The 14,278-nt window shown below is 38.5% G+C and overlaps 1 protein-coding gene across 4 annotated transcripts in view; it reads right to left on the bottom strand.

Annotated features, from left to right (window-relative positions):
• The window catches only part of ERLIN1 (ER lipid raft associated 1), a 50,627-nt gene that overhangs the window by 27,567 nt on the left and 8,782 nt on the right, over window positions 1-14,278 (bottom strand). For all 4 annotated transcript variants that reach the window (XM_023546822.2, XM_003409179.3, XM_023546823.2 and 1 more), the window contains 3 exons: window positions 13,280-13,341; window positions 10,015-10,140; window positions 8,197-8,270 (listed from right to left, as the gene is read on the bottom strand). In XM_023546822.2, the coding sequence (XP_023402590.1) occupies window positions 8,197-8,270; window positions 10,015-10,140; window positions 13,280-13,341 (262 nt within the window). The remainder of the gene's footprint in view (window positions 1-8,196; window positions 8,271-10,014; window positions 10,141-13,279; window positions 13,342-14,278) is intronic.

Below are 14,278 nucleotides of genomic sequence, written 5' to 3'. Positions count from 1 at the left end.
AAAAGCAAGGAAACAAAGAAAAAACAACCCACATCATTACACGCAATTTAATACAGTGGATAGTAAACAAATTTACTATTTCTTAAACCTATAATCACTCAGTACTGACTAAACAGCAGAACGACTGAAGAAAAACAAATTACGTACAATTAATAGCTTACAACATTCTTTCTACCTAAAATCTTGCACAGACCAAAGTCCGCCTGTCTTCTTAGACGCTGTTTACTAGACCCTTTGATTTTTTCCCCTAACCATAGCATACCTGTTAAGCAATTAAGATTATAACCTACTTGGAAAGTACTGTTTTTTGAAGCTTGACTTTACAGCATCAAGGACTTGATCTCTCAAAAACTTTTGATTTTACTAGTTAAATATTCCCTACCCCTAACCAGTGCAAATGCACACACTTTGCTGAAGTTTTTTTTTTTTAACTTGTTTCTTTTTAATTTTATTGTGTTTTAGGTAAAAGTTTACAGCACAAATTAGTTTATCATTCAAAAATTTATACACAAATTGTTTTGTGACATTGGTTGCAATCCCCGCAATGTGTCAGCACTCTCCCCTTTCCCACAGAGAATGGGTTCTCCATGTCCATTCGTCCAATTTTCCTGTCCCGTCCTGCCTTTTTGTCATTACTTTTGGGCAGGTGTTGCCCATTTGGTCTCTATACTTGACTGAACTAAGAAGCATGTTCCGCACGCGTGTTATTATTTTATAGGCCTGTCTAATCTTTGGCTGAAACGTGGACTTTGGGAGTGGCTTCAGTTTTGAGTTAGCAAGGTGCCAGGGGCCACAGTCTCATGTACACAGGCATATATTTTAAACCAAAAATCAGTATTACAGTTATTCCTTCAAATAATATAGGAAAAAAAAAAAAACAAGGATGCCCATATTCATCACTCTCATTTAGCACAGTAGCTGGTCAAGAAGAAAAACGGGGCACACATACAGGGAAAGGAAAAAATAAAATGCTGATTGTTACTGAGGTTGTTCATTCAACAACAAATATTTATTGGAGCCTACTCTGTGCCAAGCACTGTTTGTTCTAGGCACTGTGGACAAGGTAGTGAACAAGGCAAGACCGCTCTCACAGAACTTAATGTTCTAAAAGGGAGGAAACAGAGTAAACAGTAAGAAAGTAAATAAATGAAAGAGTATCAGATAGTTATAAGTGTAATGTGAAGAATTAAAATGGGATTTTAATTTGGGGACTGTGAAAGTACTAGGTTGTGGAGGGGGAAATCTAGATGTCTTTTTTGTTTATTTTTTTAAAGAAATTAAGTTGTATTAAAAATTTCCAACAAAGTATATGTTTGATCTATATACCTTGTGAGGTCATACAGTTTTTTTGTTTTTTAAATTGTGCTTTAAGTGAACGCTTACAGCTCAAGTTAGTTTCTCATACAAAAACTTATATGCACATTGTTATGTGACTCTAGTTGCTCGCTCTATAATGGGACAGCACACTCCTCTTTTCCACCCAGGAGGAAATCAAGATTTCTATTCTAGAATAATTTATATAATTCAAGATCAACCAAAAGATTACTAGAGATGGTGAATTCAGCAAAGTTGTAGATGTAAGAAATCTAAGAAGAAACTGCATTCCTCAATTCATAAAAAACAAACGCACAAACAAAAGGCTACATATTTAACAGAATTAAAACTCATTAAACACATGAGAATTTAATTTGGGATTATGAGTTTCTCCCCACATTAGAAATTCTGAAAGAAACAAAAAGGGTGATATGACTAAGTAAAACCATAAACTATGCTCCTAATTTTAAAATGTATATGCCAACTTAGGTACCTAATACAGCTTGAAAGTATGATGAACACTCATCTGGAAGAATAAACTGACAGAAATATCAAAGGCCATTGTTTTGGAAAAGATGATATACCTTCCTAGATTTTAAAATTGAACTAAAAGTCAAATTATTATAACTATATGGTAATGTGTTAAAAATAGGAAGGCTGTTAAGACTTTTTTTGGATTCAAATTATGAATGAGAAATTAGTAACACACTGTTCCACAAGGTAAGGAGTACTGCTGTTTGGCTCTATTTTCAAAGCGAGACTCCTATACTCTGAAAGTAACAGCGTTAGCAGGCATACCACTTCTTGAAAGCCAGCCGTGAATAAAACACACAACTCTCAGAGCTTCTGGGTTTGTAACTGGTTTTTGAATGGACCTTTTCAGCCTTAGACAACCCTTAGGTATCACAGAAATGGCTTCTTTAAATTATTGATTGTCATAAAGTTGACAGTATGGTCAGTTCTCTCTACAATATTTCATACGCCACTTCTAAGGGAATAAAGCCATAAAAGCTTCTTCAGGTTTAAGAAAACAGTAATTCAAAGTACCTGGAAAACCAACGTTTTTGACTATATGGGCACTGGCCTTGAGACCATCGCCAATGAAACCTTCAAAAGGTTCCAAAATTTTGCCCTCTTTCCCCTAGCCCATGTAGAAATTTGACATTATTTGTGCCATGTGTAGAACTTAGCAAGTATTAGCAGATTAAGAATTGATTTTGGCTCTGCCTATACATTTCCTACATCTTTTAATGCATAAACGAGTTTTGAATTAATCCTTAAAATTTCTCTTAACCTATAGCGATTATTGGAAACACTCGTGGCGTAGTGGTTAAGTGCTACGGCTGCTAACCAAACGGTCGGCAGCTCGAATCCACCAGGCACTCCTTGGAAACTCTATTGGGCAGTTCTACTCTGTCCTCTAGGGTCGCTATGAGTCAGAATCGACTAGACGGCACTGGGTTTTATAGCGATTATAGTTCAGTTGCCCTGTTAATGGTACTTACATTTACATTTTAATGGCTCCAATTTGTGTTCCTGGGGCAAATATGCAATGTGATAACCAGATGTGAAAAATTAAAAGAGTGATTAGTTCACTTTCATATGTGGGTGTAATCATATTTTAAAGTATGAACCAGAGTTAACACTAGCGGTCTCAGGGGTAGTGAAGACTGTTTTTTTTAAAGGCTTAGCTGAAGTATACATAGGATGCTGAGCATGCTGTGTTAGTGATTTGTGGGTGACTCATTAGCCATGTGCTGACATAATACAACTATTAAATGATTGTCAATTACACTTTTCAGTGAAATTATCTTCTAATTTATGAGGAACCCAATGCAAGTCACTAATATTGTCTAATAGTGACATCTGCATAAGACTTGTAATAGTTAAAACTTAGTGAACTTAAAGGAGCTGTTACCATTAAAGTCTGTGTTGAAGACAAAAAAAAAAGAAACCTGGAAAGCTGGTAAATAGATATGAAGTTCTAAAAATGCACTCAAACTATTGTAAGAAATTATTTTATAACAAAAGCAACAATGGAGATTTTGCCCCACGAACTTAAGAATGTATTCTAAAGCTGTATTTTTCATTAAATTTTTATAAAGAAAATAAGTAAATAAATGTAAAAGACTCCTCTTGCTGCCGCGCAGAATATGACGTGGGTAGGGTAAAAGTCAAAGTGGAGAACACGGAGAGGAGGCTGCTGTACGAGTCCAGGCAAGAAGTGCTGGCTCGGTCTAGGAGGTGGCAGCGAAAACGGACAGATTTATATGGGCTTTGACGGTAGAATCAGCAGAGTATGGGGATTTGAATAGATGTAATGGGGGAGGCGGATGTGTCAAAGATGTCTTCCGTACTTTTAGATCAGCGTCCTGAGGGGAAGGTGGTGCCATTTACTGGTAAGAATGAAAAACACAAGAGAAGCAGATTTGATGGGAAAAGATCAAAGACTCAATAAGTAATGAAACAGAAAAATCAGTGGAACAGCAAAGTCCAGAAAAAGATTCTAGTATATACTGGAATTTCATATACAATGCAAATGTCGTTTCTCACGGCAGAGGAAGAGGGAGGATAAACTCTTTAGTAATCACAGTTCCTATCCAATACGGAAAAGGAAATTAAGAGTCCTACTTCACAACTGACATCAGAATGGATTCCAGATGGATTAAGATTTAAATCTAAAACACAACTATAAAAGAAAGTAGTGAAAAATTTTTATAAATTGTTTTTATTTAAATTTCTATAATAAGGCTCTTATGGTGTGCCAACACAGCAAAACATCACCAAGAAAAAAGAATAAAATCACTATGTAAAAGTTTAAAGCTTCAGAATTGTTAGGATGAAAAAGCTTCAGACCTGTTAGGCTGAAAAAATCAAGTGGCCAAAAAAAAAAAAAAAAAAAAACCCTGGGAAAAAATGTATCCCATGCATTTAAAAGGGTTGCAGTAACTAACACATTAAAAAACAGCATATTTAAATCAATGAGAAAAACTGATAAACCACCACCAAAAAATTGAGCAACACAATGAACAATTCACAACGAAATACAAACAGCCAACAAATATCCTAGGATATTCACCCTCACTAAAACCAAAAAAAGAAAAAACTGCCCTTGAATTGATCCAACTCATGAAGACTCCATTGTGTCAGACTAGAACTGTGCTCCACAGGATTTTCAATGGCTGATTTTTCAGAAGTAGGTTGCCAGATGTTTCTTCCAAGGTGCCTCTGCCAACCTTTTAGTTAGCAGGTGAGCACGTTAACCATTTTGGACCATCCAGGGACTCCTCAACCTCACCAGTCAATACAAAATAATAGATTAATCTCCAAAAGGACTGCTAATTACATAGTACAATGACACAGTAAAATATGCAGTGACTAGAGCTCACTAACACTGCCGATGAGAAAGTGTAAGCTGTAGAAATTGTTCTGAAAGCTAATCTGGCAATAACAAGCCAAAAAAAAAATGGCAATACGTATCAGAAAGTCCCCAAAAGGGACATACACTTTGACCCATCAATCCCACTTTTAGGACTTTATTTAAAAGGTATGTACAAGCTTGGTCACTGCAACATGTATGTAACAGTCAAAAATCAGAAACCATAGAGATCAATTAATATAACCATTAAGAGTGATGATGCAACAAATCTGTGTTTTTAACTTGGAAAGATGTTCATATATACTGTTAGCGGAAAAAAAAGCAGGTATGGTATGATTTCATTTTGTTTAAAATTTATTTATTCACATCTATAACATATGCTCCTGTACATTAAGAAGAGTCTGGAATAACATAATAAACTGTTGAAAGTGATTATTTCTACGTAGTAAGATTACAAACTGCCGAGTTTCACTTAGTTCTTCATACTTTCCCTATACCTAATTTTTTTTACAACATATATAACGTGTATAAAAATATGCAAAATATACAAAAAAAGTATCAAATCAACAACAACAAAAAGATCCAACACAGAAATATGCAAAGGATATGAATAGGCAACTGCCAGAAGAGAGTATAAACGACCAGTAAAACTACCACAAGATGCTCGGCCTCATTAATAATCAAAGAAATCCAAGTCAAAGAGAGGTAACTTCACACCCACTCACAGAACAAAAATTAAGAGGGCTGATTGCTTCAAATGCTGGCGAGGTCATGAGGAAACAAAAATACCCCCAGTAAAGAGGTCAGCACAACCGGACTAAACTAAAATCAAAGAAGTTTCCTGAATACAATCGAATGCTTCAAAGGTCAGGGTACCAGGGACAGGCGTCTGGGGACCATGGTTTCAGGGAACATCTAGATCAACTGGCATAACAAAATGTATTAAGAAAACATTCTGCATTCCAGTTTCATAAGTGGCATCTGGGTTCTTAAATGCTAGCAAGCAGCCATCTAAGATACATCAAGTGGTCTTAACCGACCTGGAGCAAAGGAGAATGAAGAACACCAAAGACTTAAGGTAAATATGAGCCCAAGAGACAGAAAGGCCACAAAAACTACATCAGCCTGAGACCGCAAGAACTAGATGGTGCCTGGCTACCACCAAGGACTGCCCTGACAGGGAACACAACAGAGAATCCCTCAAGGAGCAGAACAGCAGGATACAGACCTCAACTTCTCATAAAAAAAAAAAAAAAAAGACCAGGCTTAATGGTCTGACTGAGACTAGAGGGACTTCAGAGGTCATGGTCCCCAGACTCTGTTAATCCAAGACTGGAACCATTCCTGAAGCCAACTCTTCAGATAGGGATTGGACTAGACTATAACACAGAAAATGATACTGGTGAGGAGTGAGCTTCTTCGTTCAAGTAGACACATGAGGCTATGTAGACACATGAGACCGTGTAAGCAGCTCCTGTCTGAAAGTGAGATAAAAAGGCAGACGGGGACAGGAGCTGGCTGAATGGACACAGGGAATACAGGGTGGAGAGGAGGAGTGTGCTCTTGCATTAGGGGGAGAGCAACTAGGAGTACACAGCACAGTGTGTATAAGTTTTTGTATGAGAGACTGAGTTGATTAATGCACAATCAAAAAAAAAAAAAATACTCCTGGGAAGAAAGTATATTTGTATATCCATTCTGAAGGATAATTTGATAGTACCTACAAAAAAAAAAAAAAAAATTTTTTTTTTTTTTATCAGTAACAAAGTTGATGTGTCCCTAGGTGGCACAAACGGTTTACACTCAGCTACTAACATAAATGTTGGCAGTGTGAATGCACCTAGCACTGCCACAAAAGAAAGGCCTGGCAATCCACTCCTTAAAGATTACAGCCAAGAAAACCCTATGGAGTTCTACCCCACAACACTTGGGGTTACCATGCGCCGGAATCAACTCAATGGCAATGCGCTGACCCCGCAATTTAGCAAATCACCTCTAGAGACCTACCTTAGACAAACACTGTGCACATATACAAGGAAACATGTCAGGAATGCTTGCTACACTTTGTTTATTAATAGTAAAAAAACCTGGAAACAAGGCAATGGTTAAGTAATACAAAGAAAGGAATTCTTGGAAGTTGTTAAAAAGAATGAGTTAGATCTCTAAGTAACAACCTGGGCAGAATCTAAGGATCTATGACAGCGACATTCATTATCTTGAAAATTAAAAAGCTACTCCTGCCATAACTGATTGTATAACTAAGAGGATTTTACAGAGTTAGCTCTGGACATTTCAAATGACTCCTTAGCTTTGCTGGCTGACTCTGAGACACTCTGTAAGACAGCGGCATAGCATGAATGAGGCCACAGGAAAAGCCCTGCCCGTCTTCCCAGCCTCATCTATGAGAAGTTATGGCGAAGGCACACTCTTAGCAGCAGCACCGCTGAGCTTAAAGAATTGAGGCACATGTGACACCTGAGAAAGCTTGGTCTTTAGCTGCAGGCAATGTTCTTCACAACAATCAGCTGATCTCCTAGAACCTCTGAGAAAGGACACCAGAGAAGCCACCTTACCACTTCGCAGGTAATCCAGGTCCAGAGCAGTGGCTTTCAAATAGTACTGACCACGACCACAGAAAGAAATGCATTTTACAGTAAGACCCAATAGAAACATCCACCCCCATACACTTATATGAAACCAAAGTCTCACAGAATAGTAAACTTTAGTACATGCCATGTGCTCTAATTTCTTTTCCTATTCTATTCCACTTTATTGAAAACGCTGTCATCACCCATTAAAATTGATTTTACAACTCACCAATGAATTTCTACCCACAATCTGAAAAAATGCTAATCCAGAATAGCAGGTGCATAGCCAATCACCATTCTATCTCCCACTGCCACTAAGTTCATCTGCTACCTTGCTTCTACTCAGGCCATCCCACCTACTTGAAATACCTTCCTCACTTCTTTCCCCCATATAATCCAACCATATGAAAAAAAAAAAAACACATATAAATCCTATTAATTCTTCCAGACCTACCTAAAATCTCAACTCAATCACAGACTTACCCAGTCACACTCTTGAAATATTCTCTTTTAACTCTTACCGCATTCACAACACAATAATTCATCTGTCAATTAATACTCCGTGCCATTTATTTTGTCTAGAATTATCGTTCAAATCTTGACGGCAAGGGTTACTCTTATACTGATTTATAGATACTACTGTATATTCATAATGCCTCACACATAGCAAGTGTATCGATTTTATTTCCTTTTAAGAACCTCAGCTTATCTGTTCCTTCTCAGAGTATTCACAAGAAAATGCCATTCATGGTAAGCTATAAGAGTATTTTACCTAAAGTCAAAAGTGAGAAAGGTAGTCTACAAACTACCATAGAACTTCAATTAAATAACTGCTGAATAAACAATTCGATGAAAGCAAGACTAAATTCAGAGCTCTCAAAATTCTCAGAGAACATCCCTAGGAAAAGGGCTTACCTGTATAGTGAGACCTGGGGCCATGACGTTTAAATCTTTCTGCAGAGCTTGCTTCAGGTTTTCATCTATTTGATCTGTTTTTGAAGCCAAGAACAACAGCTCTCATGATACTTTTTTTTTAAATAATAAAACAAAACCAATCATTATTAGGCCTCAAGTTTCCATGGTACTATCCTTTCACAGAACTTAAACTGTTAAACTGCTTCAGATTAGGTAGGTAGGTAGATACACAGACATATATATACACAAACACATATATTCTGTTTTTCTTTTGTGTAGGAGAAAGTATAAGGAATTATCTAATAAAAAAATTAAGAAGGAAGACGACAAGCACAGTCTACATTTATCCAATAATGAAGGATTAGAGAATCTGGGTCTATAGTATCTTAATTCAGGGCTTTATGTCCCGATTCTCAGAAAAAGGCAAATCCCTATCTTCCGTCAACCTCTACCCAATTCCAAAAATAACTAAATTTCATTTCCATGGATCTCAGCTTACCATTACTTTAGATTTAAAAAGAGGGAAAAAAGCTCACAGCAAGGTTTTTGAAACACACACAGATGGACAATAAAGACACCACTTCACTTGTAACTTCTAATTCATAAATTTTCTATTCACCTCAATGGTACTTTCACCACTATTAAAATGGTGACCAGTGATGTGACAAATCAGGACAGGTAAGTTTCCTCATACGCCATCAAAGGATGATAATCAAAGAAGAAATCAGATGGTAGATCTCTAAATTGATAACCATCCCTATGCCTCTTTCTCAGAAATTCACTAGAAATTCCAGGAAGGAGGAGCGAGCAATCAATATGAACAACCAATTCCCTGGTCAGAGCTTTCACTATCACAAATGAAAAGTGACTTGTGCAGAAAAGAGTTAACATACAGGCCTGAGAATGTGCTCCTTAGAAAGGTCTGTTTATGAGGTTGGCCCTTGGCTAGCATCTGAGAACTTGGATTTGGGGAGAATTCCTACCATTCCCAGAACTGGTAACGGTAGCTGAGTATCTGTTTTCCTTCTACAGTCTGGAATTTTGCTACATGCTAGGACTACTTGACCAGCCCCCAATAAAACCTTGGGCGCTGAGTCTCAAACGAGCTTCCCTCATAGACTATACTTCGAAAGTGTTGTCACAATTCGATGCTGGAGGAATTAAGTGTGTCCTGTACGATTCCACTGGGAAAGAACTCTTGGAAGCTTGTGACTGGTTCCCTCTAAACTTTGCCCCGTGAGCCTTTTCCCTTTGCTGATTTTGCTTTGTATCCTTCTGCTATAAATCTCACCCACAAGTATGACTATATGCTGGCTTCTGTCAGTCCTCTTAGTAAATCATCAAATCTGGGACTGTCTTCAGAAGTTCCCACATGACATAATTCCTTAAAGTCTTCTAAATTTCCTCAAGTTATCTATCAAATTAGCAACAAAGCTGATTTTATTCTATCACAGTACAGCCAGAATATGGTCTGTAAGTATATGAAGTTTTTCCAGTCTCTACCAAGTTATATATTATGCATTCAGAAAAAATATTTTAAAGATAACTGCTCTATTATGAAATCAGAAGAAATGCTCATATAACGTAAAGTTTTAAAAAAACAACCTGTTGCCGTCAAGTTGATTCAGACTCACAGAAACTCTATAGGACAGAGTAGAGCTGCCCCATAGGGTTTCCAAGGAGAGGCTGGTGGATTTCAACTGCTGACCTTTTGGTTAGCAGACGAGCTCTTAACCACTACACCACCAGAGCTCCATCATAAAGTTTACTAACATTATCACAGCATCCATGAACAAGCTGAACAAGATTTCTACTTACCAAACAATTCAATATAAACTTCTTGAAGTGTGTGAGCACTGCAAAACTGGTTCAGCTCATGGTGGATTTTATTAAAGATTAAGGTCTTGTCATAATCCGCAGTATAGTTCCTCACGATATCAAACACTGAAGGAGAGGTACAATCCATATTTGTTTTACATAAGACTGACTAAGGTATCTTCTAATTCAGTCAGGGTAAAAGTTAACAGTGAAATAATGTACATGAGGAATCGTTAACAAAACAGTAAAAAATAAAACACAACTCACAATCCTTGCGTTCCTCGTGCTCAAATTTTCCAGATATTTTTTAGCATTGAATTCCATACTAAGCAAAGTATATTATCATTTTGGAGGAAACAGGTAACAGGAAAACCTCAAGGTTTTCAAGCAAGGGCATGGCACAATCAGCTTTATACTCCAGCAGCGACCAACTGAGAGGCAGAGATCAGAGGCAGGGCAAGTGGCAGGCAATTACTGCAAAAGCTTAGCTAACAGGTAAAGAGGACCTGCGCTAATTGAGGAACAAGGAATGAAAGAGGGGAGCAGCTGCAAAAGACCATGTAAAAAAAGGTAGTTTTTTTTAATTTAAATATATATAAAATGCCTGCTTTTAAAAACACTGGGTCAAAGGCTGTAAAAAATATACCAGGCTAGAAGAGGAAGAAATTAACACCTATACAACCAGCCTTTATGTTACGCAATTTACATACATTACCACTTAATTCTCACAAAAATTCATAATTTTATGTATTAGGACATTGAGAACCAGAGAATCTCAGAAATGTGTCAAAGGGAATATACTAGCCTGTGTCAGGACCCGGGCTCTACCCACCAAAACATGCTGCTTTCTGCCTTCGGACCCAAGGACCTGATCCACCGGCCTTCCCATGTAGGATGTTCAATGCAATGACTCACTTGCTTGATCATTTTCCAAGTGAACTGGTGATCTAATAGTTTCCTATTTCTCTCTGACCAGAGAACCATAGGTCTCTTCCCTTTTTGTTTTCCTGACTATACAGGCAGTCCTTGGGCAAAGGGCAATAGAAGAGGTTCTCGTCCTTTATTGTTATGTAAATTTGCCCTCACTTCGAAATGACTGAACCAACCCCTACTCACAAGAAAATTCATCAGGACCACCTTCACCTACTGCACATACAGCTTTTAAATCATAGCAAGGGCTTAGAGCCTTTAGTTTTCTTGTAAGGCTAAATAAGAATAGTATGTACCTGTTCTGTAAAAAAAGTAACTACAAATTTGACTTAAAGACACAGTTAGGAACTGATCTCATTCGTAATCTGAAACTTGGAGACTGCCTGTAATTCATTCCAATGATTTGTGATCCGGTGTGGTGAAATGAGTTCCTTCTGGCATTCTGCCTTGGCTCTTGCAAAAAGAGCTTCAGAGATTTTCCCCCTAAACCCTGAATAGTTACCTTTGCCCTGGTTTTTTACCCCAGAGATTGTTACTTTTGCCCAGGTTGACTGACACTTCCTGAGTAGGCTGTGAACAACTTAGTTTGATACTTTCGTCTAATCCTGGGCAGCTGGCTGCCCTGTAATTGGCATGCACCCTGCAGGGATTGGTCAAACTATGCAAATGAAGTGTTGAAGTGTCTGTGGCCTACCAAGAGGGGACTGGTTAGTTCATGGCCCTGAGAGAAGTGCCATGCCTTAAACTGACAAGTAGTTTGCGTATTTAAGCAGCCAGCCCCACAGAGGTTGGTCAGAAAGAAGAAAAGCAGGAAGAAGGAAGAAAGCAGAAGCAGCAGAGAAAGAAAGGAGGCAAGGAATTTCCTAAGAGCTGTAACAATGGTCAATGGCTGTAACACTGAAGAGAGTGAGAGGCCCAGCAGGGGCCCAGTGGCAGAGCCAGCATCAACAGGCCTGGAAGGGATCCAGCGGCTCAGAGCAGATAGTGGCAGAGGGCAGGGCCAAGAGGAGGCAGTCCTCAGGGGGCCGAGAGAAGTTGAGAGAACTGTCCTGCCCTAAAGAAGGGAAATTCTGCCCACATGCTTCCTGATCCTGATTCTTGAGTTGTAATCTGTTCCTTAAGAAACCACTTAACTGTAAGTATGGTCTGTGATGTTGTGTGTGGTCACTGCAACACAGAGAAGTAGAGAGTGCCATGGGAAGGACAGCTGGTCAGGATTTTTAAAAAAAGGTTTGAGAGTGGAGGTATGTCTAACCTCCACCTCATAGGGATCACTTTGGGCTGATCCTGGTCATTTTCTCCCTTAAAATTAGACAGGTTCTGATGATGCCGGATTACTACTGCTACTACAACCTGCATTTTACACTAGGGAGAGCAGAGGAAAAAAGATAAGGAAAATGCTTAAAAATTGATCCAAATTCACTTGACAGCAATACAGCCTGTTTTCTGCTCTGAAATCTTTCTGCTATTTTTGCCTATGCCTGTGATGTTAAATTTAACATGTCCTTATATCCCAGTATATCTTCTTAGGTCTGTTATCATGTCCTCTGAAGTAAAATAAAAACTCCTTGAGGGCAAAAGCTACAACTTCACCTCTGTGAACTGTCCTTGCCAAGCACCAAAAATCTGCTGGCGTCAAGTCGATTTTGACACATAGAGACCCTACAGGACAGAGTAGAACTGCCCCATAGAGTTTCCAAGGAGTGCCTGATGGATGTAAACTGCTGACCTTTTGGTTAGCAGCCGCAGCACTTAACCACTAAGTCACCATGGTTTCCTTGCCAAACACAGTACCCTATATATACCGGGCATGCTAGTTTTGACAAGGATGAAGATAACAGCAAGAGTGTTCTTTAGAGCTCGACCAAAGCTTCTAATTAAGTTTATTTGAACGGTGCCCATTCCATCTCCATGGGTTTTCATCTTTTACCAAAAAAATGCTTTCCCTTCACTGAGGACTTTGGTTGCTTTGCAAATTAGACCAAATATCAACTAGAAAAGATCTGCCTATGGTCACAAAATCAATAAGCTACAGATTATTACCACACAAGGAAATAATTTCTCATCCTGACTGGATAAAATACTACTTTCCAATTCTAGAAATAATCAATGATCTTGCTCTTAGAAGCCACTCTACTCAGAGAAGAGCAACCCATGTCATTGCAGAAAGTCAACCCTATCCAGAATATGCCACTGACTTCTTCTCTTACATTTATCAGAAGCCACTGATGTCATGAAACTTTAAAGTACGTTCCTATTCCTCAGGGAATCTCTCAAATCATAAGTACTCTGATGATGACTATTAAAAAAAAAAAACAGTAGATGGGTACCATACCTGCATAAGGAGCCAACATATTAACCACTTCTATTCGGTCAATATAGATCATGACCCCACCACTAAAAACAAAGGAAATGGAAGATATGTAAGTCAAATACAAGTCCACAATAATCCCAAATTAATCTTGTATACCCAAGCATATGCCACATGATAGACATTTACAAGGAAAATCTACAGACATATGATACTGCTTGATTAAAATGACCCTTTCCAGGGTCAGAGAGGACACTCTACTATTCTGCCTCCACACACTCACCTGGCTCCTCCCTTAATCAAATGCCCGCTTCCAACAGCTCTGATCAAACTGGCTCACATGAAGGCTAAATCTATAACCCAGAGCTACTTAGCACTTTGCCCTAATTAACTGAAGTCACCAGTCAGGGCAGTGCACTTCTCCACTTTTCCACTGAGGAACCAAGCAAAGTGAAAAGGTTCCCAAGAGGTATGGAGGCCAGTCACAAGCTGAATATCCTTTTGATGTTCCCTGCCTAATTTTAAGAATTCACCAGGATTTTTAATCTACCTATCTGTATTCATTCTAATATGAAAAGCATCTGCCCCCCTCAAGTAAAGCTGGCACTACAGAAAGACAGGTCTTGTTTATGGCTTCCTATACTTCCTAGGGAGCCCTGGTGGCACAGTGGTTGAGAGCTTGGCTGATAACCAAGAGTTCAGCAGTTCAAATCCACCAGCTGCTCCTTGGAAACACTATGGTGCAGTTCTACTCTGTCCTGTATAGTTGCTATGAGTTGAAATCAACTCGATGGCAACGGGTTTGGTTTTGGTTTGGTATACTTCCTGGCCTACCAGTACATACCCTGAAGGGCATATGTACCTCAATTTAAGACACATGGAGTTAGAGATTTTCAAACTCTATAGAAATAACTAAGTCTTCCTACTGATTTACTTTCTGATACTAAATGGTAACACCTGCTCACTGAAGAAAATCTGGGAAACTTAGAAAGGCATGAAGATGAAAATAAAAATTATCCAAAA

This window comes from Loxodonta africana, chromosome 16 (genome assembly GCF_030014295.1).
Source record: "Loxodonta africana isolate mLoxAfr1 chromosome 16, mLoxAfr1.hap2, whole genome shotgun sequence".
Taxonomy (NCBI): domain Eukaryota; kingdom Metazoa; phylum Chordata; class Mammalia; order Proboscidea; family Elephantidae; genus Loxodonta; species Loxodonta africana.
Note: the sequence above shows the minus strand (reverse complement) of the source record. Positions and strands in the feature narration are given on the sequence as shown.